The 24,402-nt window shown below is 47.1% G+C and overlaps 1 protein-coding gene across 5 annotated transcripts in view; it reads left to right on the top strand.

Moving 5' to 3' along the window:
* The window catches only part of LOC137524285 (complement factor H-related protein 1-like), a 149,712-nt gene that overhangs the window by 39,078 nt on the left and 86,232 nt on the right, over positions 1-24,402 (top strand). For 4 of the 5 annotated variants that reach the window (XM_068243967.1, XM_068243966.1, XM_068243969.1 and 1 more), the window contains exons 2-3: positions 15,887-16,069; positions 22,282-22,458. In XM_068243967.1, coding sequence (XP_068100068.1) covers positions 15,887-16,069; positions 22,282-22,458 — 360 coding nt within the window. The remainder of the gene's footprint in view (positions 1-15,886; positions 16,070-22,281; positions 22,459-24,402) is intronic. The other variant, XM_068243968.1, reaches the window with a different exon arrangement.

The raw sequence follows: 24,402 nt of genomic DNA, 5'->3' as shown, positions 1-24,402 counted from the left end.
AGCCGCCACATGCTATCCAAACATCCCACTCTGTGGGCAAATGCGGCAGGACAGGGTACCAGCAACACTGCCTCCCTTGGGTTCACCAGACTCACCACCAGACCCGCCTCAGCAGCAGCAGTACCCCAGCCATTGCGTGGTTCACAACATTCACAAACATCAGACGACGCTGACACTGTCACTTTCCGGAGTAGTGCTCTTGAGGTCTCCCAGTCTTCATCAAACACAACAACCAACAGCCCTTCCGTGTGCAGCGCTACGGTTCAGTTGTCTGTGTCGGAGATGTTTGAGCGCAAGAGGAAATTGCCAGCAAATGACCCCCGGGCCGTGGCAGTAACAGCCAGGATAGCCAAGCTTCTGGCCTGCGAAATGCTGCCATATCGAGTGGTGGAGACAAACAGCTTCAAGGGCATGATGTCAGTGGCCATCCCACGTTACGTGGTTCCCAGCCGCTACCACTTTGCGCGCTCTGCAGTGCCTGAGTTGCATGAGCACGTGGTCAGCAAAATAACCCGAAGCTTGAAGAATGCCGTTGCCTGCAAGGTTCACCTCACCACTGACACCTGGACGAGTGCGTTCGGCCAGGGTCGATACATCTCCCTTACCGCGCACTGGGTGAACCTTGTGGAGCCTGGCAGCGATTCCTCACCTGCTACGGCGCGGGTGTTGCCCACGCCGCAAACAGCTGCACCGCCGTCCCTCCCACTGGATAACAACAGCAGCACCTACCTCTCTGACTCCTTCTCCTCCAACGCATCTCAAAGCTGTACCTCATCCGGAAACGCTAACCCAGCAGCAGTAGGATCGTGGAAGCAGTGCAGCACAGCTGTTGGCATGCGTCAGCAAGCGTTGCTGAAGCTGATCTGCCTTGGGGATAAGCAGCACACAGGGGAGGAAATTTGGAAGGGAATAAAGGAACAGACGGATTTGTGGCTGGCACCGCTGGACCTGAAACCGGGCATGGTTGTGTGTGATAATGGGAGTAATCTCATTCGCGCTTTAAGGTTGGCTAAGCTGACACACATCCCTTGCCTGGCGCACGTGATGAACCTAGTAGTTCAGCGGTTCCTGAGGACATACCCAGGCGTGGCCGATCTTCTGTTGAAGGTGCATCAAGTGGCCAAACATTGGCTAAGCTGACACACATCCCTTGCCTGGCGCACGTGATGAACCTAGTAGTTCAGCGGTTCCTGAGGACATACCCAGGCGTGGCCGATCTTCTGTTGAAGGTGCATCAAGTGGCCAAACATTGTAGAAATTCCAGTACTGCATCGGGGGCACTCGCCAAGATGCAGGAGCGCTTCAATCTCCCCCACCATCCCTTGCTGTGTGATGTCCCTACGCGCTGGAATTCTACGCTGCACATGCTAGCCCGCTTTTGTGAGCAGAAGAGTGCAGTGGTCCAGTACATGACGGCGCAGTACCGAGGCGCATCCGGACAGCTGCCAAGCTTCTGTGGATCCGATTGGGCCAACATGTTGGACCTCTGCCAAGTCCTCCAAAATTTTGAGCAATCCACGTTGCTTGTGAGCAGTGACAACTCTTCAGTCAGCATTACCATACCACTGCTGTGTTTACTGAAGAGGTCAATGTTGAAAATCAAGGAAACAGCTGTCATGATGCAACTGGGGGAATCTGAAGGAGAAAACGATCAGCGTGATGGTACCAACATCAGGCCATCCGCCTCAGGGAACGCTGGCCCCAGCAGCTATGACGAAGAAGAGGAGGAGGAACAGCTGGAGTTGGAGCAGGAATTTCATGCCACCACTGACGAGGGCCAGAGCGGTGCACGTTGGACTTCCACAATTCAGTGCGAATGGTCAGCAGAAGCAGACCAGGAGGAAGGTGACGACTATGATGCATCACAACAACTATCACAACGCTCACAAGAGGATGATGAGGATTCTGGTAGGACTCTGGCACACATGGCTCAATTCATGCTAGACTGCATTGAACGTGACCCACGCATTGTGCGCATTCTGGACAACACCAATTACTGGGTTTATACCCTTCTGGATCCACGGTACAAACACAATGTTCCAAAACTGCTTGAAGAAAGAGTCAGACAGGTCAAAATGGAAGAATACCAGCAGGCCCTTGTGGAGACTTTAGAGAGGAGATTGACATCCTCCCCCTCCTCTAGCCAGTTGTACGCCGACAGACTGACTTCCGCAAACCCAGGACGACCAGGAGGGCAGCAAACAACGCAAGCCGCAGCTAGTGCCCAAAAGGGAATGGTATCGGCAGTGTCCTTGGAGTGGGAAAATTTGCTGACACCCATGCAGCAGCAGCCCACTGAACAGCAAGCGTGCAGATCCACCTCCAACACCGATCGCCTGGAGAAGATGGTCAAGGACTACATGTCAGATGACGTAGCTGTGTCGAACAATCCATCTGCACCCTTCAACTATTGGGTATCGAAGCTAGACACCTGGCACGAACTGGCAATGTACGCAATAGAGGTGCTGGCTTGCCCGGCAGCCAGCGTTATGTCGGAACGCTGTTTCAGTGCTGCCGGAGGCTTCGTCACAGATCGGCGTATCCGCCTCTCCACAGAAAATGCAGACCGTCTGACTCAAATTAAAATGAATCAATCCTGGATTGGAAATGACTACGCAACACTCCAGGACCCCAACCAAGTAACATGACCAATGAACATCTGGGATGGTGTAGCGTTTCCGGTCCCTGTTTATTGAACCTCTCACCTGTATTACATTTATGACTACATGGCGGCAAAAAGCATTGCTGCTATATCCGCACGCTTTTTGTCCTCATGCAAGGCCTGGGTTGTTGTGTCTCAAAAAGCATGGCCTTCTCCTCCTGCGCCTCCTCCTGTTCCATCACGTCTGCTGCTGCTGGGTTAGCGTTGCCGCGTGGTCCCTGTTTATTGAACCACTTATCTTTATTACATTTATGACTGCATGGCGGTACAAAGCATGCTATCCGCACGCTTCTTGTCCTCATGCAAGGCCTGGGTTGTTGTGTCTCACAAAGCGTGGCCTTCTCCTCCTGCACCTCCTCCTGTTTCATCACGTCTGCTGCTGCTGGGTTAGCGTTGCCGCGTGGTCCCTGTTTATTGAACCACTTATCTTTATTACATTTATGACTGCATGGCGGTACAAAGCATGCTATCCGCACGCTTTTTGTCCTCATGCAAGGCCTGGGTTGTTGTGTCTCAAAAAGCATGGCCTTCTCCTCCTGCGCCTGCTCCTGTTCCATCACGTGTGCTGCTGCTGCTGCTGGGTTAGCGTTGCCGGTCCCTGTTTATGGAACCTCTTATCTTTATTACATTTATAACTGCATGGCGGTACAAAGCATGCTATCCGCACGCTTCTTGTCCTCATGCAAGGCCTGGGTTGTTGTGTCTCACAAAGCGTGGCCTTCTCCTCCTGCGCCTCCTCCTGTTCCATCACGTCTGCTGCTGCTGGGTTAGCGTTGCCGGTCCCTGTTTATGGAATCTCTTATCTTTATTACATTTATGACTGCATGGCGGTACAAAGCATGCTATCCGCACGCTTCTTGTCCTCATGCAAGGCCTGGGTTGTTGTGTCTCACAAAGCGTGGCCTTCTCCTCCTGCGCCTCCTCCTGTTCCATCACGTCTGCTGCTGCTGGGTTAGCGTTGCCGCGTGGTCCCTGTTTATTGAACCACTTATCTTTATTACATTTATGACTGCATGGCGGTACAAAGCATGCTATCCGCACGCTTCTTGTCCTCATGCAAGGCCTGGGTTGTTGTGTCTCACAAAGCGTGGCCTTCTCCTCCTGCGCCTCCTCCTGTTCCATCACGTCTGCTGCTGCTGGGTTAGTGTTGCCGCGTGGTCCCTGTTTATTGAACCACTTATCTTTATTACATTTATGACTGCATGGCGGTACAAAGCATGCTATCCGCACGCTTCTTGTCCTCATGCAAGGCCTGGGTTGTTGTGTCTCACAAAGCGTGGCCTTCTCCTCCTGCGCCTCCTCCTGTTCCATCACGTCTGCTGCTGCTGGGTTAGCGTTGCCGCGTGGTCCCTGTTTATTGAACCACTTATCTTTATTACATTTATGACTGCATGGCGGTACAAAGCATGCTATCCGCACGCTTCTTGTCCTCATGCAAGGCCTGGGTTGTTGTGTCTCACAAAGCGTGGCCTTCTCCTCCTGCGCCTCCTCCTGTTCCATCACGTCTGCTGCTGCTGGGTTAGCGTTGCCGCGTGGTCCCTGTTTATTGAACCACTTATCTTTATTACATTTATGACTGCATGGCGGTACAAAGCATGCTATCCGCATGCTTCTTGTCCTCATGCAAGGCCTGGGTTGTTGTGTCTCACAAAGCGTGGCCTTCTCCTCCTGCGCCTCCTCCTGTTCCATCACGTCTGCTGGTGCTGGGTTAGCGTTGCTGCGTGGTCCCTGTTTATTGAACCACTTATCTTTATTACATTTATGACTGCATGGCGGTACAAAGCATGCTATCCGCACGCTTCTTGTCCTCATGCAAGGCCTGGGTTGTTGTGTCTCACAAAGCGTGGCCTTCTCCTCCTGCGCCTCCTCCTGTTCCATCACGTCTGCTGCTGCTGGGTTAGCGTTGCCGCGTGGTCCTTGTTTATTGAACCACTTATCTTTATTACATTTATGACTGCATGGCGGTACAAAGCATGCTATCCGCACGCTTCTTGTCCTCATGCAAGGCCTGGGTTGTTGTGTCTCACAAAGCGTGGCCTTCTCCTCCTGCGCCTCCTCCTGTTCCATCACGTCTGCTGCTGCTGGGTTAGCGTTGCCGCGTGGTCCCTGTTTATTGAACCACTTATCTTTATTACATTTATGACTGCATGGCGGTACAAAGCATGCTATCCGCACGCTTCTTGTCCTCATGCAAGGCCTGGGTTGTTGTGTCTCAAAGCGTGGCCTTCTCCTCCTGCGCCTCCTCCTGTTCCATCACGTGTGCTGCTGCTGGTGCTGGGTTAGCGTTACCGGTCCCTTTTCGTGGAACCTCTTCTCTGTATTACATTTATGACTGCATGGCGAAAAAAAGCATGTTACCTGTGCAAAGAAACATGACATTTTCCACATTTAAAAGACAGTTTTTCCTTTGAAACTTTACAATCAATTTTCTCAAAAACTATAAGCTCTTTTTCAAATATTTTTTTTCCTCTTGTACCCACTCCCAAGGTGCACATACCCTGCTAATTTGGGGTATGTAGCATGTAAGGAAGCTTTACAAAGCACGAAAGTTCGGGTCCCCATTGACTTCCATTATGTTCAGAGTTCGGCGCGAACACCTGAACATCGCGGCGATGTTCGGCGAACGTTCGTGAACCCGAACATCTAGGTGTTCGCCCAACACTGGTCTCCAGCACTGAGAGCAGTGTGTTTGGCAATAATGTGCCTGCTGACTGTGATGTAGAGGGTCAAAGTTTTGCTCAATAGAGCATTATGGGGCGAATCGAACTTCCGCAAAAGTTTGCTTGCTGCAGGCGAACGCGAACTACCAAAGTTCGCCTGGAACCGTTCACCGGGGAACAGTTCGCTACATCTCTAGTCCCGTGTGACTGCTCAGTCACTGTGAGACATGCTGCAGTGCTGCTGGCCTAGCAGTGCTGTATACAGTGATAAACCTAAAGCTGTTCAGCAAATAACCCCTTCCCTATCGCTACTCTATTGCTGTAAAATGCCATGTGCCACGTGCAAAGTGCAAAGTGCCACGTGCAAAGTGCAAAATGCCACGTGCAAAGTGCCACGTGCAAAGTGCCATGTGCAAGGTGGCACGTGGCATGTGGCACTTTGCACGTGGCACTTTTCACTTTGCACGTGGCACTTTGCACTTTTCACTTTGCACGTGGCACTTTGCACTTGGCACTTTTCACTTGGCACTTTGCACCTGGCAGGTGGCATTGGCACGTGCAAAGTGCCAAATGCAAAGTGCCAAGTGCCAAATGTCAAGTGCAAAGTGCCATGTGCCAAGTGCAAAGGGCCACGTGCCAAGTGCCACGTAACACGTGCCCTGTGCCACTGCCAAGTCCGGCATGCTCCTGGCAGATGTTACACCTGCTGCTGTTGCATTGCCCTGCTCCTCCTGCCTTTGCTGCTCCCACCGCCAGGGTGCCACAGGCCACTGCTGCTGTGCTGATACCACCTATATTTAACCCAAAACACAATTGCTGTGCAATTTTTTGGAGGTGTCCGGGCTGAAAACTGCCATGTCCCAGTTGTGCGGTTGGACTTTGGACACAAGGTGGGCTGCACGACCTCTGTTTGGAACCTAGGCCTGATGTTAATTGACAGCCTGTAACGATTGTGGAATTCTCTCCGTGATCAGCGCACAAGACGTGCGCTGACACTGCGGAAATCCTCCACAAGCGTATCATTTGCGGGAACCCAGCAAAAGGTGCAATGCACCTGTAGAGGGAAATTCCTGTCGACAGGGGGAGCTGTGGAGTGCAGAGGAACAGCTCCTTTGCCCTGCCACACACGCTAGACAGAAATTGTACGAAAGGAAGAAACGCAGGGCAAGATAGCCCTGAAAGAGAGAGATCAAAGCGACAGAGGGTATGTGTGTTCACCAAACTAGTCGCCACCCTGCGACGATGAACACACAACCAGGAAGACAAAGCGAGAGGGCAATCGCCGGAGATGGCGATTGCTAACAGCGACACAAGACCGAATAAGCACAGATGAGGAATGTATGTTTGTCCACCAATCTAGCCGCCACCTGCGACGGCGGACACACAACAGAAGAAACCAAGTGAGAACGCAATCGCAAGAGAAGTGATTGCGGAAGAGAATGAGCACAGGGACAGATTGTATGTGTGTGCACCAAACTAGTCGCCAACCTGCGACGGTGCATACACAACAGCAGATATGAAGTAGGAACGCAATCGCGAGAGAGGCGATTGCCAGAGGTGACACAAGGCTACAGCAAAGCAGAACACGAGAGTAGCAAAGGCACAGCAAATCATACAAAGAGAAGATAAGGAAAATAACAAATGCTAGCTAAACGCGAACACCGCACTCATTCGCAACAGTGCACGCGTTTATGCGCAGTCTCCGCGTGATAAGCACAACAGAGACAAGCATGCCTAACTAACCACCGACAGACAAACATGAAACAGAGGACGCGAGCGCCTGCTTAACGGTTACCTCACCGAGTCTCCAGCAAGCGTTTGTAGCAGACAAGACAGACACACGAAAACAGGAACAAGCGAGAGATAGGATCCACAGCACTAGCGAAAGAGGCTAGTGCGATCCAGGGAGACAGAACAGAAGGATCCACAGCACTAGCGCAAGAGGCTAGTGCGATCCTGGAAGACAGAACAGAAGGGGCTACCAGTAACAATCGCTGTTCAGGTTAGCAATTAGACACACAGAACGATTTCCTGTCGACCACCGCTGGGACAGGACAATCGCAACAGACAAACAAAACAGATAAGCAATCCTAACTGCACTAGGGAAACCTGCCTAGTGCAGTCCCAGGAATTACTCTAAGCTAATCCTCAAACAATGAGCAAGGCTGATACTCCAGGAGTGTTACACAGGACTAAATCCTTATGACCAGCCACTTACTGTGGGAAACATAGCTCTTTATAGAGCAAGCCCACAAAGGATGTGGCTAGGCAATCTGCATGACAAACGTATGCAAATTCCTCAGCAGCAAGCTGCACAACTGACAACAGGTCTCTCTTCCAGAGACCTGCAGAATGCAGACCTGAACAGTGGTCAAAAGGCTGCCTGCCTGCGCAGGCAGCCGCGCGGATGCTCACAGTACCCCCCCTCTAGGGTCGGATTCCAGACGAGCCTCTAACCTGATATTTGCAAAAGACTCTAACTGAAGACTCATGAAGGTCAGGACAGCCGGACAAGGCCCAATTCCAGAGTCAGCCCGCCCGAAACCGACCTCATCGGAAGGAGAAGCCACCGAAACATGCCCATCAGTACCGCAAGTCTCAGTGTAACACCCATCAGGACTGTGAATGCCAGAGAAGAAGCCATCGACACCCACCGAGCCATGCCCACCACCTTCCAAGGACCGTCCAAAAATACCAAACCTGCCACAATACCCATTTGAAGTGTTCCTTTCCACAAAGCACCCACTGCTGATCTCATCCAAGGTACCAGGAAATATTTCTCTCAGGATCTCCCAGAACACTTTGAAGCTCCGCAGAGATCCCAGGAGGGCAGAACGATCACCAGGCTCACATGGAGAACTATCAAGAACCCCTATGGAACCAATGACAATTCCGGATTCAGAATTACCAGGACAAGCATCAAGAACAGGGCCTTCAGGGACCACCTCTGGGCAGGCAGGCAGGCAGGCAACATCAGACCAGGTTTCCACCGAGGAAGAATCTGAGCAGGCTGGCAACCGAGACACACTTGGGCTTTCTGGGTCACAGAACACATCGGGGCACACTAGCCCAAGGGGACTTTCAGGACACGTCGAGGAACTGCCAACCTCAGAGTCTGTCACGACAAGACCAAAACCAGAACCGGGCAGAGAATCATCACGAGCAGTGGTCACAAGCACTAGACTTTCAAAAGAAGGCTTGGACTCAAACCTAGAAATCTGTGACAATAATATCATCATTGAATACATATGAGTGAAGCTCCACCAGAGCTGCAAAGGTAGTCAACACAACAGCAATGCCTACTGAAGTGGGCAACACTTCAGAAGGACTTGGGGGGCAGGAGACATCTCCTACAAGTTCTGCACCCTTTGGGAGGAACTCGGAGGTCTCCAGGACATCAGACAAGACCTCAGGAACATCATTTTCCAAGTTTTCTGAGAAGGATTCTGAACTATCCATGTTACAGGGCAAAACTGGAACTTTATTTTGTGGACAGGGCAGATGTCCCAGGGAAGGTTCCACCATAAACTGAGACTGAACTTCATCATCATGAGCGGAATGTACAAGAATATTTACTGGAACACACACTGACTCCCTAACTTTAATCTCACTGCACCCAGAATTCTGCGTAGCAGTCAAACTAGCTTGCAACTCCAGAACTGCAGAAAAACAGGTGAGTATAATAGCAATACCTAGACGAGCCTCTAGGGACACTGCAGGAGACTCTAAACAAGGCCATATTAACTCATCCAGAGTACAGGGTGCAGAATCAGCATTTTCCTCAGAACAAGAAAGGGACTCACAAATGTCAGTGCGAGCGAGTGGAGATCATGTTTTCATTCATGGTACAGGGCAGATTCAGAGAAAGCTTCTCTGGGCAAGGCAAAGAAGTTTCAGCATCAGATTCGCAAAACCGAAGCGCTGTCTCACTCTTTGATTCGGCTAACAATGTCAAATCTGAGGAGTCAGAACGCAAAACTTGCGAATCAAAAATCGCTTTAGGTTGTGAAACTGACGCTTCCATAGCGCAAACCTCCGCGATCTGCGGGGCAGACTGTAAGGCGTTCAGGACAGAAACACTGGAGCAACTGTCACTAGGCAACGGGCCCTTACAGGTGTGAACAGGGTGAGACAAAGACGCATTTGCAGTAGAAATAGCGACAACATCAGGGAAAACTTTATTAAACATATTAATTTTACTTTTGATGCTGCATAATTTAGGAATTTTCCCCATAGCAGGATCACAGATGGAAGATCTTAAAGATCTGTCTCTAAATGACAAGGGGTCCCACACATCCTTGAGAAAACTGGCACATTTATGCTGATCACAATCTGCAGGAACATCAGAGAAACAGGCATCAGATTGCACAGATTCAAACTGCACGCAGTCAGGAGATAATCCTCCAGGATTCGCACAGGAATCAACCACAGTGGCACACCCACTCATTTCAGATCACACAATGTCACGACTCACATGCTTTACCCCAGAAAGGCAGGAACAATCATCCGACAACGATGTCTCTTTATTGGAATCAATTGTGTGTGCAACTCATCCAAAATCGTCTGCCACACATAAATCACCAGATCCACATCACCTTGTCACATTCATCGGAATCAATCAAAAGGTACATAGAATCGAGACAATCATTCAAGACATCTTCGCTTTTTGCGATGTAAAAATTGCAAAAGGCTTTCCAATCAAAATCAAATTCCTCCATCAAGGCCCCAATGTCCCATGAGGCAAATGGAGGTTCAAACAGGCCAGTATCCAGATAATCTCCATATGGGTGGAGTTCAGGAACAAAAACAGATTTTTAACTGCTTTAATATAGTGTGCGATCCTACCTATAATAGGATCCACATAAGCTTTGGATTGGGGCAAAAAACCCGGAGACGGAACAACATCATTGTAAACATCATAATCATACTGAATGGTTTTGCACATTTCAGACTTGACATAAATAACCTCTTTATTTGTGGTTGCTATGGGCAACAAATCTTTTGGCTGACAAGCCAAATCAGCAGATTGGCCTGCAAGCACCAATTCATTAACATATGGTAATGACACAGAAATGTTGCATAACCTAATCTGATCAGCGTCATGCACTGCAGGAAAAAACTCATAGAAATAACCTGGCAGGGGAATTCTAAGCTTACGAGAAAATACATGACTCAGAAATCTGCTAGGATTATGTCTCAGATTCTCGTGTCTGGCATACTCATCCGCCCACACAAAGAGATCCCCTTGGAAAAGATTGTAAGCAATCTGACCACTCCAAGTGGAAATATTGGTGGCCTGAAATTCAGGATTTGCCAAGAATCTGGAACATTTGGATATAAACTCATCTCTGGTTTCAGAGTCCAGTATCTTAAACCTCTTAAATACACAGGACCCATATTTGACCAAATCGTACAAATCGGAAATTCCCTCTACACTGGGAATTTCGGTTGGGCTGGTCATACTGTAACGATTGTGGAATTCTCTCCATGATCAGCGCACAAGACGTGCGCTGACACTGCGGAAATCCTCCACAAGCGTATCATTTGCGGGAACCCAGCAAAAGGTGCAATGCACCTGTAGAGGGAAATTCCTGTCGACAGGGGGAGCTGTGGAGTGCAGAGGAACAGCTCCTTTGCCCTGCCACACACGCCAGACAGGAATTGTACGAAGGGAAGAAACGTAGGGCAAGATAGCCCTGAAAGAGAGAGATCAAAGCGACAGAGGGTATGTGTGTTCACCAAACTAGTCGCCACCCTGCGACGATGAACACACAACCAGGAAGACAAAGCGAGAAAGCAATCGCCGGAGATGGCGATTGCTAACAGCGACACAAGACCGAATAAGCACAGATGAGGAATGTATGTTTGTCCACCAATCTAGCCGCCACCTGCGACGGTGGACACACAACAGAAGAAACCAAGTGAGAACGCAATCGCAAGAGAAGTGATTGCGGAAGAGAATGAGCACAGGGACAGATTGTATGTGTGTGCACCAAACTAGTCGCCAACCCGTGACGGTGCATACACAACAGCAGATATGAAGTAGGAACGCAATCGCGAGAGAGGCGATTGCCAGAGGTGACACAAGGCTACAGCAAGTTAGAACACAAGAGTAGCAAAGGCACAGCAAATCATACAAAGAGAAGATAAGGAAAATAACAAACGCTAGCTAAACGCAAGCACTGCACTCATTCGCAACAGTGCACGCGTTTATGCGCAGTCTCCGCGTGATAAGCACAACAGAGACAAGCACGCCTAACTAACCACCGACAGACAAACATGAAACAGAGGATGCGAGCGCCTGCTTAACGGTTACCTCACCGAGCCTCCAGCAAGCGTTCGTAGCAGACAAGACAGACACACGAAAACAGGAACAAGCAAGAGATAGGATCCACAGCACTAGCGAAAGAGGCTAGTGCGATCCAGGGAGAGAGAACAGAAGGATCCACAGCACAAGCGCAAGGCGAGTGCGATCCAGGCAGACAGAACAGAAGTATCCACAGCACTAGCGCAAGAGGCTAGTGCGATCCAGGAAGACAGAACAGAAGGGGCTACCAGTAACAACCGCTGTTCAGGTTAGCACCCAGACACACATAACGATTTCCTGTCGACCACCGCTGGGACAGGACAATTGCAACAGACAAACAAAACAGATAAGCAATCCTAACTGCACTAGGGAAACCTGCCTAGTGCAGTCCCAGGAATTACTCTAAGCTAATCCTCAAACAATGAGCAAGGCTGATACTCCAGGAGTGTTACACAGGACTAAATCCTTATGACCAGCCACTTACTGTGGGAAACATAGCTCTTTATAGAGCAAGCCCACAAAGGATGTGGCTAGGCAATCTGCATGACAAACGTATGCAAATTCCTCAGCAGCAAGCTGCACAACTGACAAAAGGTCTCTCTTTCAGAGACCTGCAGAATGCAGACCTGAACAGTGGTCAAAAGGCCGCCTGCCTGCGCAGGCAGCCGAGCGGATCCTCACACCAAGTAAGTGGTAACCACCTACCACCCAGATACTCAACTTGACAGAAGTTGGAGACAGGAATTGCAGAGGATGACAAAATCCAGGAAAGACAGCTACAGTCCTGACTTTTAGTACTTTTGCTATTCAGGAGCTGGCCCAAAGGGTAGGTGCTCCAAACAAATTCACACTTACTTTGAGACAGTGTTTTATTGACCCGAGGAAGCGAGTGGTTGTCCACAAAATGTGTTTTCCATTGTTTTTGTGTCCGCGCGGATCCTCACACAGCCATTTTTTTTGTTGGGGGGGGGGCAGATTTTAAGTCCCCACATCATCAATTAGTTTTTCCCTTTAAAAAAAATAATGATGCTACATGCCTCATTTACCCTAAAAACATTTTTAAAGCAATTTAAATGCCACTTCCGGTTTTCTATCCAGAGACCTGAATTTGCCTAGATACACCGGATACTGGGGTCGGATATCCGATTCGGATTCGGATTGGAAAATTTTGAACTCGGATATCCGACTCAGATCCGATATCTGGGTATCCGGATCTGAATCCAATCTGGATTTTGAAAAGAGGTATCCGAGCAGCACTGGCCACCCCCCTCTTCCAGAGCCCTGTCCCCCCTTACGAAGGACCATGCAGGCAAGTATAGCTCAGTATGCAAAGCCCCACATATCCAGGGCTCCACATTCTGGCTATTCTAGCCTGCATGGGGGACAAGGGGCTCACCAGGGAATGCCCTTCGGTAAACTAACTGGGCCATCTCTTCTCACTGGTCGCTGACAGATATAGGGACCCAGGTGGCACAGGTGCCATCAAGCACGGGTGCAGGGGTGGAGCTAAGGATGGGCAGAGGGTAGGAAAAACGTACACTTCCTCCCTGCCCATCATTCATGACTCAGTAGCACTGGCGAACTGAGGGGGCTATTCCGGATGTCTGGAACCTCCCCCCTGCACTGAGCTGTGTATTCAGCCAGGGAAGCCCGCATAATATAAACAGCCTCATTCTCCCTCCCTTCTTACTTCTGGTGCTTCCCTCCAGCTAATAGAATGAGAGAGGCAGCCCAGCTTCCCTCACAAGAAGATGCAGCCTGCAGTGAGAGAATGTTGATTATGGAGTCCTGGACTCTCCACAGCACAGAAGTGTTCGACATGATGAAATTAGAGCGCAGGCAAGCTGGTAAATATGCACAGCATGATGCAGAGCTTGCCTGGACTCAGGGTCCGTGGGCAAACATCTGTCTGGTCTCTCCCCATTGTTATAATGACTGCATGTGTGGGTAAGGTGTTTAACAAGCTGAAAAGTTTTTGACAGTCCCTAGACTCCAGGAGGGCTTCTTTCTGACTTGTGTGAGAGACTGACAGGGACAGGAGTCCGATTACAGGCAAGTAGCCTGTCTGATGTGGGACTGCAATACAGATAAGTTCTCTGCTCCATCTCAGGCTATTCTCAATTTCTCCACTCCTCTCTCTGGGCTAGTGCATGCCAAAATGACAATAGCAATCGCTAGCAATTTGTGAGTGTGATTTTGTGAAGTGATTTTCAGAGCGATTTTTGAATGAATTGCTCAAAAACATGCTACATGCAGTATACCTGCGATTTTGAAAAAAATCACAACGCTGCTGTGGGAACACCCACATAGGGTAACATTAGTCAAGCGCTTTTCAAATCACTGTTGATTTAAAAAACGCTCAGACGCGCAAACGCGCCATCTTGGTGTGCACCAGCCCTCCCTCATTCACCTTTGTTTTCCTCTTCCCTTAGAGCTGGCTGTGTGTTCTTGTCATACAGGAAAGCTAAATAAAAGTGCAATCCTGGTGAGGTAAAATATTATTATTTAGTATTTATATAGCGCCGCCATCTTCCACAGATGCATATATCCCTGCATCATATGGGTATCGCTTGCGCTATGTGACACTATGTAGCATATTCCGCTGAATTGTCCAAACTAAGTCTATCTCCTGTTCCTCTCTTGGGGAGTTGTTCCAGCGCTGTACCCCGTTCACATTTGCTGCTACCAGAAGCCCTCAGAAACACTCGTGTCCTTGAGTACTTCCAAAGATAGGCAGCTCCGTAATACGCCAGCGCACTTTTGTGCATGGGCAGTATGGAGCCACCTGTATTCGGAAGCACTCGGGGACATACGTGCTTCTGGACCTTTCAGGAACCCCCCCCTTAAAAATCCTGCGTTTGCCCCTGAGTAGAGCGGAGGATAGAGGGGGAGGAGGATCGTGCTGTGATATGTCACAGCAGAAGAAAGCAAATTGTATATAAAAAGTATGTTGTTCAAAACCCCGCTCAGGGGTACCTTAAACTTTGTTCCTCACACTAGTGGAAGTGCCCTCCTTCATCTCTGACACCTATCTCTCACTTTGCTATGCTGGAGAAGATTAGAGTTTGCATCACCTCCTTATTTGTTACTGCGGGTGAGTGACTGCTGCTCTGCTACGGTGGGTGTTTGATGCTTTTGTTCAGGGGAAGGCTGAAAACAGTGGGCCATGCGTGCTGAAATATGTAAAATCCTACCCTGATTTTGGGTATGCTGCAAAGCAAATTATACAGTATATGTGGGGTTAATTGCTTTTCATATTTGGAGATGGCTGTAAATTACATTTTTTTTTCTTTTTTGTTATGTTTGTGTATAGGTTCCCTGAGATCCGAAAAATATTGTAGGGGCTCCTTAACTTTAAAAAGGTTGAGAAAACCTGCCGTAGAAACAGACAGGGGGCTGGAATGATTTGTCTGTGATCTGCCCACACAGTAGCAGCTTGCCAACAAGTTAGGATTAAAGCACGCCAGCAAACTAGCCAAGTACCCCTTTAGGTAATTTTTATTCAATAATAGCACCATCATTCAGACAATCTGCTCTGCTCAAAAGCCTCTGAGTTCTGTTTGTAATGTTTACCTTTGATTCCTATCATTGCTGAACTTGTTAGCCTTAATTTTATCACCTGAGATAGGAGTTTAGAAAAAATATCTGAAGTTTGCCATACAAACATCAGTTTTGATCACCCAAATGAACCCCACCAGCCTGTCATCATGCCTCCAACAAATTTGAATTTGGAGCCGCCACTTCCAACAAGTAAGAAGTTCCTTGAAGCTTGGGGTCTCCATGGCAGCCGCACATGTCACATGGCATTATTGCCATCCTCCTGACGTCATGACAGTGAAGATGCGGTTGTCAATGAGACAGAAAAGAGGAGCAGGAAATGTGCGGCCACCGGAGACAGGTCTGACTGACTCCACTCTACATTGGATGCAGCAAGCTCTGTGACTAAATGTATGTGTCACGTGGAGGGGCTCAGGGGCATGGTTTGGGACAGTAAGAGAGTTTGTGTGTGTGTGTGTGTGGGGGGGGGGGGGGTCACATGTCACTGCAGGGCAAGGGGGTTGGGGGGAAGGTCCCCAACACGTGTTGGTACTACTGTGCATTTTGGGAGTGGAAGGGCCCTTTTTTAAAATAATAGCACCCCATTTAAGGGCCCTCTGCATGGCCCTGCTTTAATATATCGGTAGATATCACTCTCTCACTCTTCTGCCAACTTGAACAGAAAAAAATATTTATCACATGCTGTTCTTTTTTCTACAGGAACATGTAACAGTCCTTTACATGGAGAGCTGAATGCAGTCATTTATCATCGAGACCCTGTAATCATGGAAGGAGACAAGCTAATATTTAAGTGTTATGAAGGCTATGAAACCTTAGATGGAGAAAGATTTGGAGAGACTGAATGTCTTCCCACTGGCCAGTTATCAGGAAAAGGGTGTTTAGGTAAGGTGTGTGTGTGTGGTGTGTGGTGTGTGTGTGTGTGTGTGTGTGTGTGTGTGTGTGTGTGTGTGTGTGTGTGTGTGTGTGTGTGTGTGTGTGTGTGTGTGTGTGTGTATGTATAGTGTGTGTGTGTGTGTGTGTGTGTGTGTGTGTGTGTGTGTGTGTGTGTGTGTGTGTGTGTGTGTGTGTGTGTAGGGTGTGTATTGTGTGTGTAGGGTGTGTATTGTGTGTGTGTGTGTGTGTGTGTGTGTGTGTGTGTGAAGTGTGTGTGTGTGCGTATTGTGTGTGTATTGTGTGTGTAGTGTGTGTGTGTGTAGTGTGCGTGTGTGTGTGTATTGTGCGTGTAGTGTGTGTGTGTGTATGTGTATGTGTAGTGTGTGTGTGTGTATGTGTAATGTGTGTGTGTGTGTAGTGTTACTTTAATGCAATTATCGTTAATACAGCGAAAAAAGCAAAAAACAGGGTGCCGCAATAAATATTGTTAACAACATTAGAACATTCAAGTTTTTGAAGTATGTTACCATTTTAGACGTTTGCAATATTATAGTTTTTGCCATATTATTTCGTTTGTTTGTACAGATTTATGTTATCAAAGATATTATCATTTCTACATACCTCCCAACATTTTGAAATGAGAAAGCGGGACACTTAGGCCACACCCCCAACCACACCCCTGACCCACCCCTAGTCACGCATACATCATTCATGATTTTTTTTTCATTAAAACCACAATGGGCATTTCAATAAAAAAAAATAATAGACAATATACCCTGCCTGTGGGTGGGTAGGAGGGTGATGGTGCCCGTAGGTGGGTAGGAGGGTGAGGGTGCCCGTGGGTGAGGAGGAGGGCACCTCTGGAGAGGAGGGGAAAAATGATCGAGGCGCCAGCCGCACGGATGAGGTGTAAGGGATGAGGGTCCAGCATCATAGTCTCCCTTCCTCCGACAGTGCCCCCGTGTCCCCCTGTTTGCAGAGTAAAGTGAGCAGCGGAGCGGGCTGTCATCTTACCATTCATCCTTGTGTATTGGCATCTGGCTCTTCTCTTCTTCCCGCTTCCTGTGACATCACAGGAAGTAGAGTGAAGCCAGATCCCGGTACGCGAGGATGAATGGTAAGATTAAATGACAGCCCGCTCTGCTGCGCAAACTTACTCTGCAAACAGGGGGGACACTGAGGGGCACATTAGGAGAGAGGTAGGGAGAATAATATGCCTGACCCGCATCCCACACACACTGCATCGACACCGCTGGTGCCTCTGTCATTTTTTTTTCACATCTGACCCCCCACCCAGCTGGGACACTAGGGGGGGGGGGGCATAACAGGAGAATGGGAGAGCCCCCCCAAATCGGGACAGTTCCGCAGGTTTCAGGACAGTTGGGGGGCATGTTTCTACAGTGGTGTGAAAAACTATTTGCCCCCTTCCTGATTTCTTATTATTTTGCATGTTTGTCACACTTAAATGTTTCTGCTCATCAAAAAACCGTTAACTATTAGTCAAAGATAACATAATTGAACACAAAATGCAGTTTTAAATGATGGTTTTTATTATTTAGTGAGAAAAAAACCTCAAAACCTACATGGCCCTGTGTGAAAAAGAAATTGCCCCCTGAACCTAATAACTGGTTGGGCCACCCTTAGCAGCAATAACTGCAATCAAGCGTTTGCGATAACTTGCAACAAGTCTTTTACAGCGCTCTGGAGGAATTTTGGCCCACTCATCTTTGCAGAATTGTTGTAATTCAGCTTTATTTGAGGGTTTTTTTAGCATGAACCACCTTTTTAAGGTCATGCCACAACATCTCAATAGGATTCAGGTCAGGACTTTGACTAGGCCACTCCAAAGTCTTCATTTTGTTTTTCTTCAGCCATTCAGAGGGGAATTTGCTGGTGTGTGTTGGGTCATTGTCCTGCTGCAGCACCCAAGATCGCTTCAGCTTGAGTTGACGAACAGATGGCCGGACATTCTCCTTCAGGATTTTTTGGTAGACAGTAGAATTCATGGTTCCATCTATCACAGCAAGCCTTCCAGGTCCTGAAGCAGCAAAACAACCCCAGACCATCACACTACCACCACCATATTTTACTGTTGGTATGATGTTCTTTTGCTGAAATGCTGTGTTACTTCTACGCCAGATGTAATGGGACACGCACCTTCTAAAAAGTTCAACTTTTGTCTCGTCGGTCCACAAGGTGTTTTCCCAAAAGTCTTGGCAATCATTGAGATGTTTTTTTTAGCAAAATTGAGACGAGCCTTAATGTTCTTTTTGCTTAAAAGTGGTTTGCGCCTTGGATATCTGCCATGCAGGCCGTTTTTGCCCAGTCTCTTTCTTATGGTGGAGTCGTGAACACTGACCTTAATTGAGGCAAGTGAGGCCTGCAGTTCTTTAGATGTTGTCCTGGGGTCATTTGTGGCCTTTCGGATGAGTTTTCTCTGCGCTCTTGGGTTAATTTTGGTCGGCCAGCCACTCCTGGGAAGGTTCATCACTGTTTCATGTTTTTGCCATTTGTGGATAATGGCTCTCACTGTGGTTCGCTGGAGTCCCAAAGCTTTAGAAATGGCTTTATAACCTTTACCAGACTGATAGATCTCAATTACAGTACTTTTGTTCTCATTTGTTCCTGAATTTCTTTGGATCTTGGCATGATGTCTAGCTTTTGAGGTGCTTTTGGTCTACTTCTCTGTGTCAGATAGCTCCTATTTAAGTGATTTCTTGATTGAAACAGGTGTGGCAGTAATCAGTTCTGGGGGTGACTACAGAAATTGAACTCAGGTGTGATAAACCAGTTAAGTTATGTTTTAACAAGGGGGGCAATCACTTTTTCACACAGGGCCAAGTAGATTTGCAGTTTTTTTCTCACTAAATAATAAAAACCATAATTTAAAACTGCATTTTGTGTTCAATTATGTTATCTTTGACTAATAGTTAACAGTTTTTGATGAGCAGAAACATTTAAGTGTGACAAACATGCAAAAGAATAAGAAATCAGGAAGGGGGCAAATAGTTTTTCACACCACTGTATGTGGAAAAGGGTGTTTGTGCAGAGGGAGTGGTTAGGGTTAGGCAACACCAGGGGGAGTGGTTAGGGTTAGGCACCACCAGGGGAGGGTTCTGTGTGAGAGTAGGGTTTGTTTGAGCTGTATTGTTGAATTACATAACAATTTTTAACGTTAATATCTTTCCGTTTTTATTTCCCGTCTGTTTTAACAATGGTATTTATCGCTAACCAAGTTTGACAACGATTTTTATTGATTTTGTTATCCACCCACGCCATTTCGTTATCCAGCGGGGCCCTTTTTTCATGCACGCGTATTTAGGGAGAGGCATCTCTTCCAGAGCCCTCCATGTCATGGACCATGTGGGCTGTTTACCTTGCCGTTTCTGGTTGCCGCATCGCAGACCTGCCATTCCACTGCAATATCACCGTTTTGTGATCCGGGAATGAGAACAGCTTGTTCTCAAACCCGATCACAGTGCCTATATTGAATGGAAAGCCGGCGTCTGCGAGATGCAGCTTTTCATTTAAAAAACCAGTACTTCAGTACTTCTGTGTGATATTAATAGCACATGAAAGTTCAGTGTAGTGCCATCGTGTGGCCAAAAGTAAAAATGCACCCTAGCATTACATTTCATACATACAATACATTTACATAGATACATTGTGGGGATCCTCTGCTGCGTCCCACACTGCTCCTCTTAGCAGCTGCTCTGCCTTGCTGCCATACTGTAATACTTCTCTCTGCCAGCCACGTGTGCGTCCATCCCTTGCCAACATGTTAGTCACATGCCCGCCTGGCCTGCGCACTGCTGCTATATGTAAACTGATGCAGGGTGGTCGTGGAAGTACCAGGTCTGGCTGCCTAGTGCTGCCAGCACTCTGGAAGTATCAGGTTGCGTGATTGGGTACTTTGATCTTGCCTGCTTTCTATAACTGTTCACTGCCCTTCAGCCGACAGCTGCACTAAACTAGGCTGATTTATCTGTGCCCTAGGCCATGGCCTAGATGACCTTGTCATAAATCCGGCCCTGGACTTTGCTGTTTTCCCACACAGGAACAGCAACCATCCACAAAGAAGCAAGACAAGGTGTTTTTTTTTGTTTGTTTGTTTTTTTGGGGGACACAGGACCCAGCCAACAGCTATGGAAAAACTGAAAGCTATAACGGGCCAAGTGAGGAAGAGGCTTTTGTATTGACATCCACCAATGAGAGCAGGCATGCAAATTCCAACACAGCTGAATGGTAATTACTCAATCCTGTGTGAGGCCTGGGACCCACTAGCAGCCTTTTCTAAGCGCTAGTGATTTAAAGAGTAACTGTCAGGCTGCAAAAGCTAATTTAAACCTCTATTCTCCTGTGTTAAACAGTTTAGAAGGAAGCCAAAAAGGCAATACTGAAGTTAAAGATCTCTCTTACTTTGAGCCTTGCTGAACAGCAAGGCTGGTTATTCCCAAGCCCCTAAGGAGGCCGCCAGGCCGCATAACATACTGCAAAGCATTCTGGGGCTGCTTCTTCTCCCCACTTTGCACTACCTTGGGTCATCCCCTTCATTTCCCTATCACACCCTAAGGCTGCTTTCACAGTGGGAAGTTACAGGCTCATGTTACAGCAGCTTGTAACAGCACAGCACTGAAAAATCACAGGGCACATGTTCTGTTAGAGTATACTGCATGAGTCCGCTATTGTTCCTAGCCACATGGCTAATTAATATTCACTGCACAGTAGTGTTGTCCATTAGGATCTTTTTTTGTTAATGGAATCATCAGGAAGCATGGAGGATATGACATCACAATTGGCTTCATAGGAGACAGACAAACATGGAACCTGCCATGAGCTGTCAGGAGCATCATTCTCTGCAAAAACTATATAAAAATTCTGTGAAATCCAAACGTGGACAGTGAAATGCATATGTAATGTAAGTAGAGCCAATATTTAGCTACTAATATATGTGTTTTTTTTCTCTGAGACTCTATACCTAACAGCTCCTCTTTAAAAGGCTCTTGCTAATGCAATGCTATGGGGGATTTTTATAAAATCACTTTGCTCAAGTGGGATCACACCAATAGCATTACATTAGAAAGAGCTTTTCAAATCACAAACGCTTTAAAAAGCTCTTGCTAATGTAATACAATGGGTGTGATCCCACTAGAGCGATGTGATTTTATAGAAATCCTCCATTGCATTGCATTAGCAAGAGCTTTTCAAATCACTAATGCTTAGAAAAGGCTGCTAGTGGGTTTGAGCTCTTAGCTACGCCTTTGGGTTAATCACACCAGTACCATTTGCATTTAACCATTTATGCTGCCTGGACGTGATTGTCATGTCTAGGTGACTGCTATAGCGCTGCGCTCCCATGTTGCTCCCCGTTAGCCCGGAGATCAATGAATGGGAACATAGTTCCCATTCAATGATCTTAGTCCCTGGTAGAAAGGCTGTTGGCTTCTCATCAGAAGCCGCCATCTTTCTGACAAACATTTCCTACCCTACATATGCTTCCTGGAAGCGAGCACTTCGCTTCCTGGAAGCAAGCACTTCGCTTCCAGGGTTAAAAAAAAATCACTGTGACCATCTTGTGGCCAAATAGTAAAACTACATCTACATACATTTTTTAATAAAATAAACTCACAATATTACATTTAAAATTAACTGTTTACCCCCCACACCCAAAAATTACCCAAATCAAATTTTTAATGAAAAGAAAAAAACAAAACAATAAAAAAAACAAAAAAACAAAACATAAATAGTTATTTAAGGGTTTGAACTTTTTTTAATATGCATGTGAAGAGGGTATATTACGAACATTTTTTAAATTGTAAGCTTGTACATAGTGATGGACGCAATACATTGTGCTAGGGACATAATTTAAATGGTGTAATAACCGGGACAAATGGGCAAATAAAATACATAGGTTTTAATTATGGTAACATGTATTATATTAAAGCTATAATGGCCATAAACTGAGAATTAATGACATTTTGTTTTAATTGTTTTCTTAATATTCCTGTGAAAAAGCATTTAGAAAAAAAATAATTCTTAGCAAAATGTACCACCCAAAGAAAGCCTAATTGGTGGTGGAAAAAAACAAGATATAGATCAATTCATTGTGATAATTAGCGATAAAGATATTGGCAAATGAATGGGAGGTGAAAATTGCTCTGACACATAAGGTGAAAAATACCCACGGGCTGAAATGGTTAAATAAACTTTTTTTTTTGCAGCTGTCTGTAAACCCCCGGCAGAAATTTCAAATGGAAATCTTAGAGAACACAAAAGGACTAAATACTTAACAGGTGACCGCGTGTTTTACGATTGTGACCCCGGATATACTACTAGACCAGCCAATGTAGATTATATCACTTGTGAGCATGCACGGTGGACAGATCTTGCATGCAAAAGTAAGTTCTCAGTCACTGATGTGCCATACATGGAAAGTTCTTTGACGTCATCTCTCCTCTCTGCTCTAAAAGATACACAACAGGCATAACAACCTTTAGACATAAAGCATTTCTTTATTACAGTTGAAGCAAATCCTAAAATAAATCTGCATTGTTTCTACTTCCTGATTCATGGAAGCACTTATATTGTTAACATCCTGTGCTATCAAATGAGCGTATCTGCCATCTCTGCCGTGGCAGTCATGTGACCCAGGGGAGAGATCAGATTACAACTTGTGATTAGACACAAATGAGGGAAAATTAAACAGGCTAAACTCTTTGAATACACACAGGGTGCATTTTTCTGTTTTCCTTCTGTCCTGTGCAAGAGTTCAGGTCCACTTTAAGGGGCTCGTTTCCACTTGTGCCGCACGCGTCAGTGAGGCGCGCGGCGGCACTTCCCGGTGCGGGATCGCAGGCGAGTCCCAGAAGCCGTGCCATGCATGGCTATGGGATTCGCAGCCTCCCGCGCAAAAACTGTGGGCAGTTTCGGCCGAATCGCTAGCGCAAGCGATTCTGCCTGCGGCACCATAGTTTCCTATGGCAGAGTTTCCCCGTGCAATTTGTGTGCAGGGGAACTCTGCGGATTCGGAGTGTAAACCGCTCCAGTGGAAACGGGCCCTAAAGGATTTTCTGAATATTGAAATTATTGAGTTCTATTTGACAGATGCATAGGCATTAAAGTAGGTATGGTCAGAAATAGCAATTTCTGATTCCGCAGGCAATTCTGATCTTCATGATTGCTAATTACCGATTCTGTAAATTTCCCTGGCAATTCTAAATTTCCGCAGCAAGGTTTTTTTTTTGTTTGTTTGGAGTTTTTTTTGCCATTTTTGTTAATAAACTTCTATTTTTTTCTTTTACCCTGCCTGGTGGTATGATTATTTCTGGATTTCAGGGTCTTTTTAAAATGTTTTAGACCCTAAAATCAGGAAAAAAATCATGCCACCACAGTCTCTACAGCAGCCCCAGCACTCACCCACTTCCCTGGGCTCCAGAACTCCAATTATACCTCTGTCCTCCGAGTGGCACTGTAATTCTGTAATGAGATCATAGATATTGATCTCACTAGAGTTATTCAGAGCCTCGGAGGACAGGAAGGAGAATGGCTACCGACGTCTCGATTCCCCGGGAGGTGAGTAAAAATCAGGGTTGGTCGTAGTCAGCAAACTTTGCTATGCTGGAACTACGCGCAGTTTTACGCAATTACGCTTTGCCAACCTATGGCTCCGAAATCAAATATTTGGTTCGTATGCATTTCGTAGACTACGCATTAAAATACGCAATTACGTGTAGTGCGAAGCGTAGTGTATGCGGATGCTTATGCCCGCATGCAGAAAATTTTACGCATTCATTCCTGTTTGTTTGCTTAAACCGGCAACTCTTCTACATTCCCCTTTCCAATGCGTAAATTTGTAAGCATACAATCGCACACGGAAAATTAGACGCGAGTAACACATTTGTAGTTCACTACGCAATACACATGTTAACTACGCATAGTGGGTGTAATCTACGCTTAGCTGTACTTTGCTACGCGTAAATTCGTAAGCGTAGTTTTGAAACTTCACCTACGAACTACAATGCGTAGATGCGAACTACGATGCGTAAATTCGCACTGGTGTAGTTTCTGCTCATCCCTGGTAAAAATGCCCGCTGTGTGCTATACTGTAATAAGATCCTGGCGGCTAGCCCGAGCTACACCCAGAGTCAGGATTACCGTCAGGGAGGTTAAAAAAGGTTGTTTTTGCAGAATCCGCTATATTTTGCAGATGTCCGCAGGGGCGTTGCTAGCCCCAAAGATCAGTGGCACATGCCCCAGATCTATTCTGGGGTGCCCCGGATGTCCCTCAGGCAGAGTCAGGCAGTGGGCGGCAGTACCCATCTCCATTCGCTTGGTCTCCAGAT

This window comes from Hyperolius riggenbachi, chromosome 7 (assembly GCF_040937935.1).
Source record: "Hyperolius riggenbachi isolate aHypRig1 chromosome 7, aHypRig1.pri, whole genome shotgun sequence".
Taxonomy (NCBI): domain Eukaryota; kingdom Metazoa; phylum Chordata; class Amphibia; order Anura; family Hyperoliidae; genus Hyperolius; species Hyperolius riggenbachi.
Note: the sequence above shows the minus strand (reverse complement) of the source record. Positions and strands in the feature narration are given on the sequence as shown.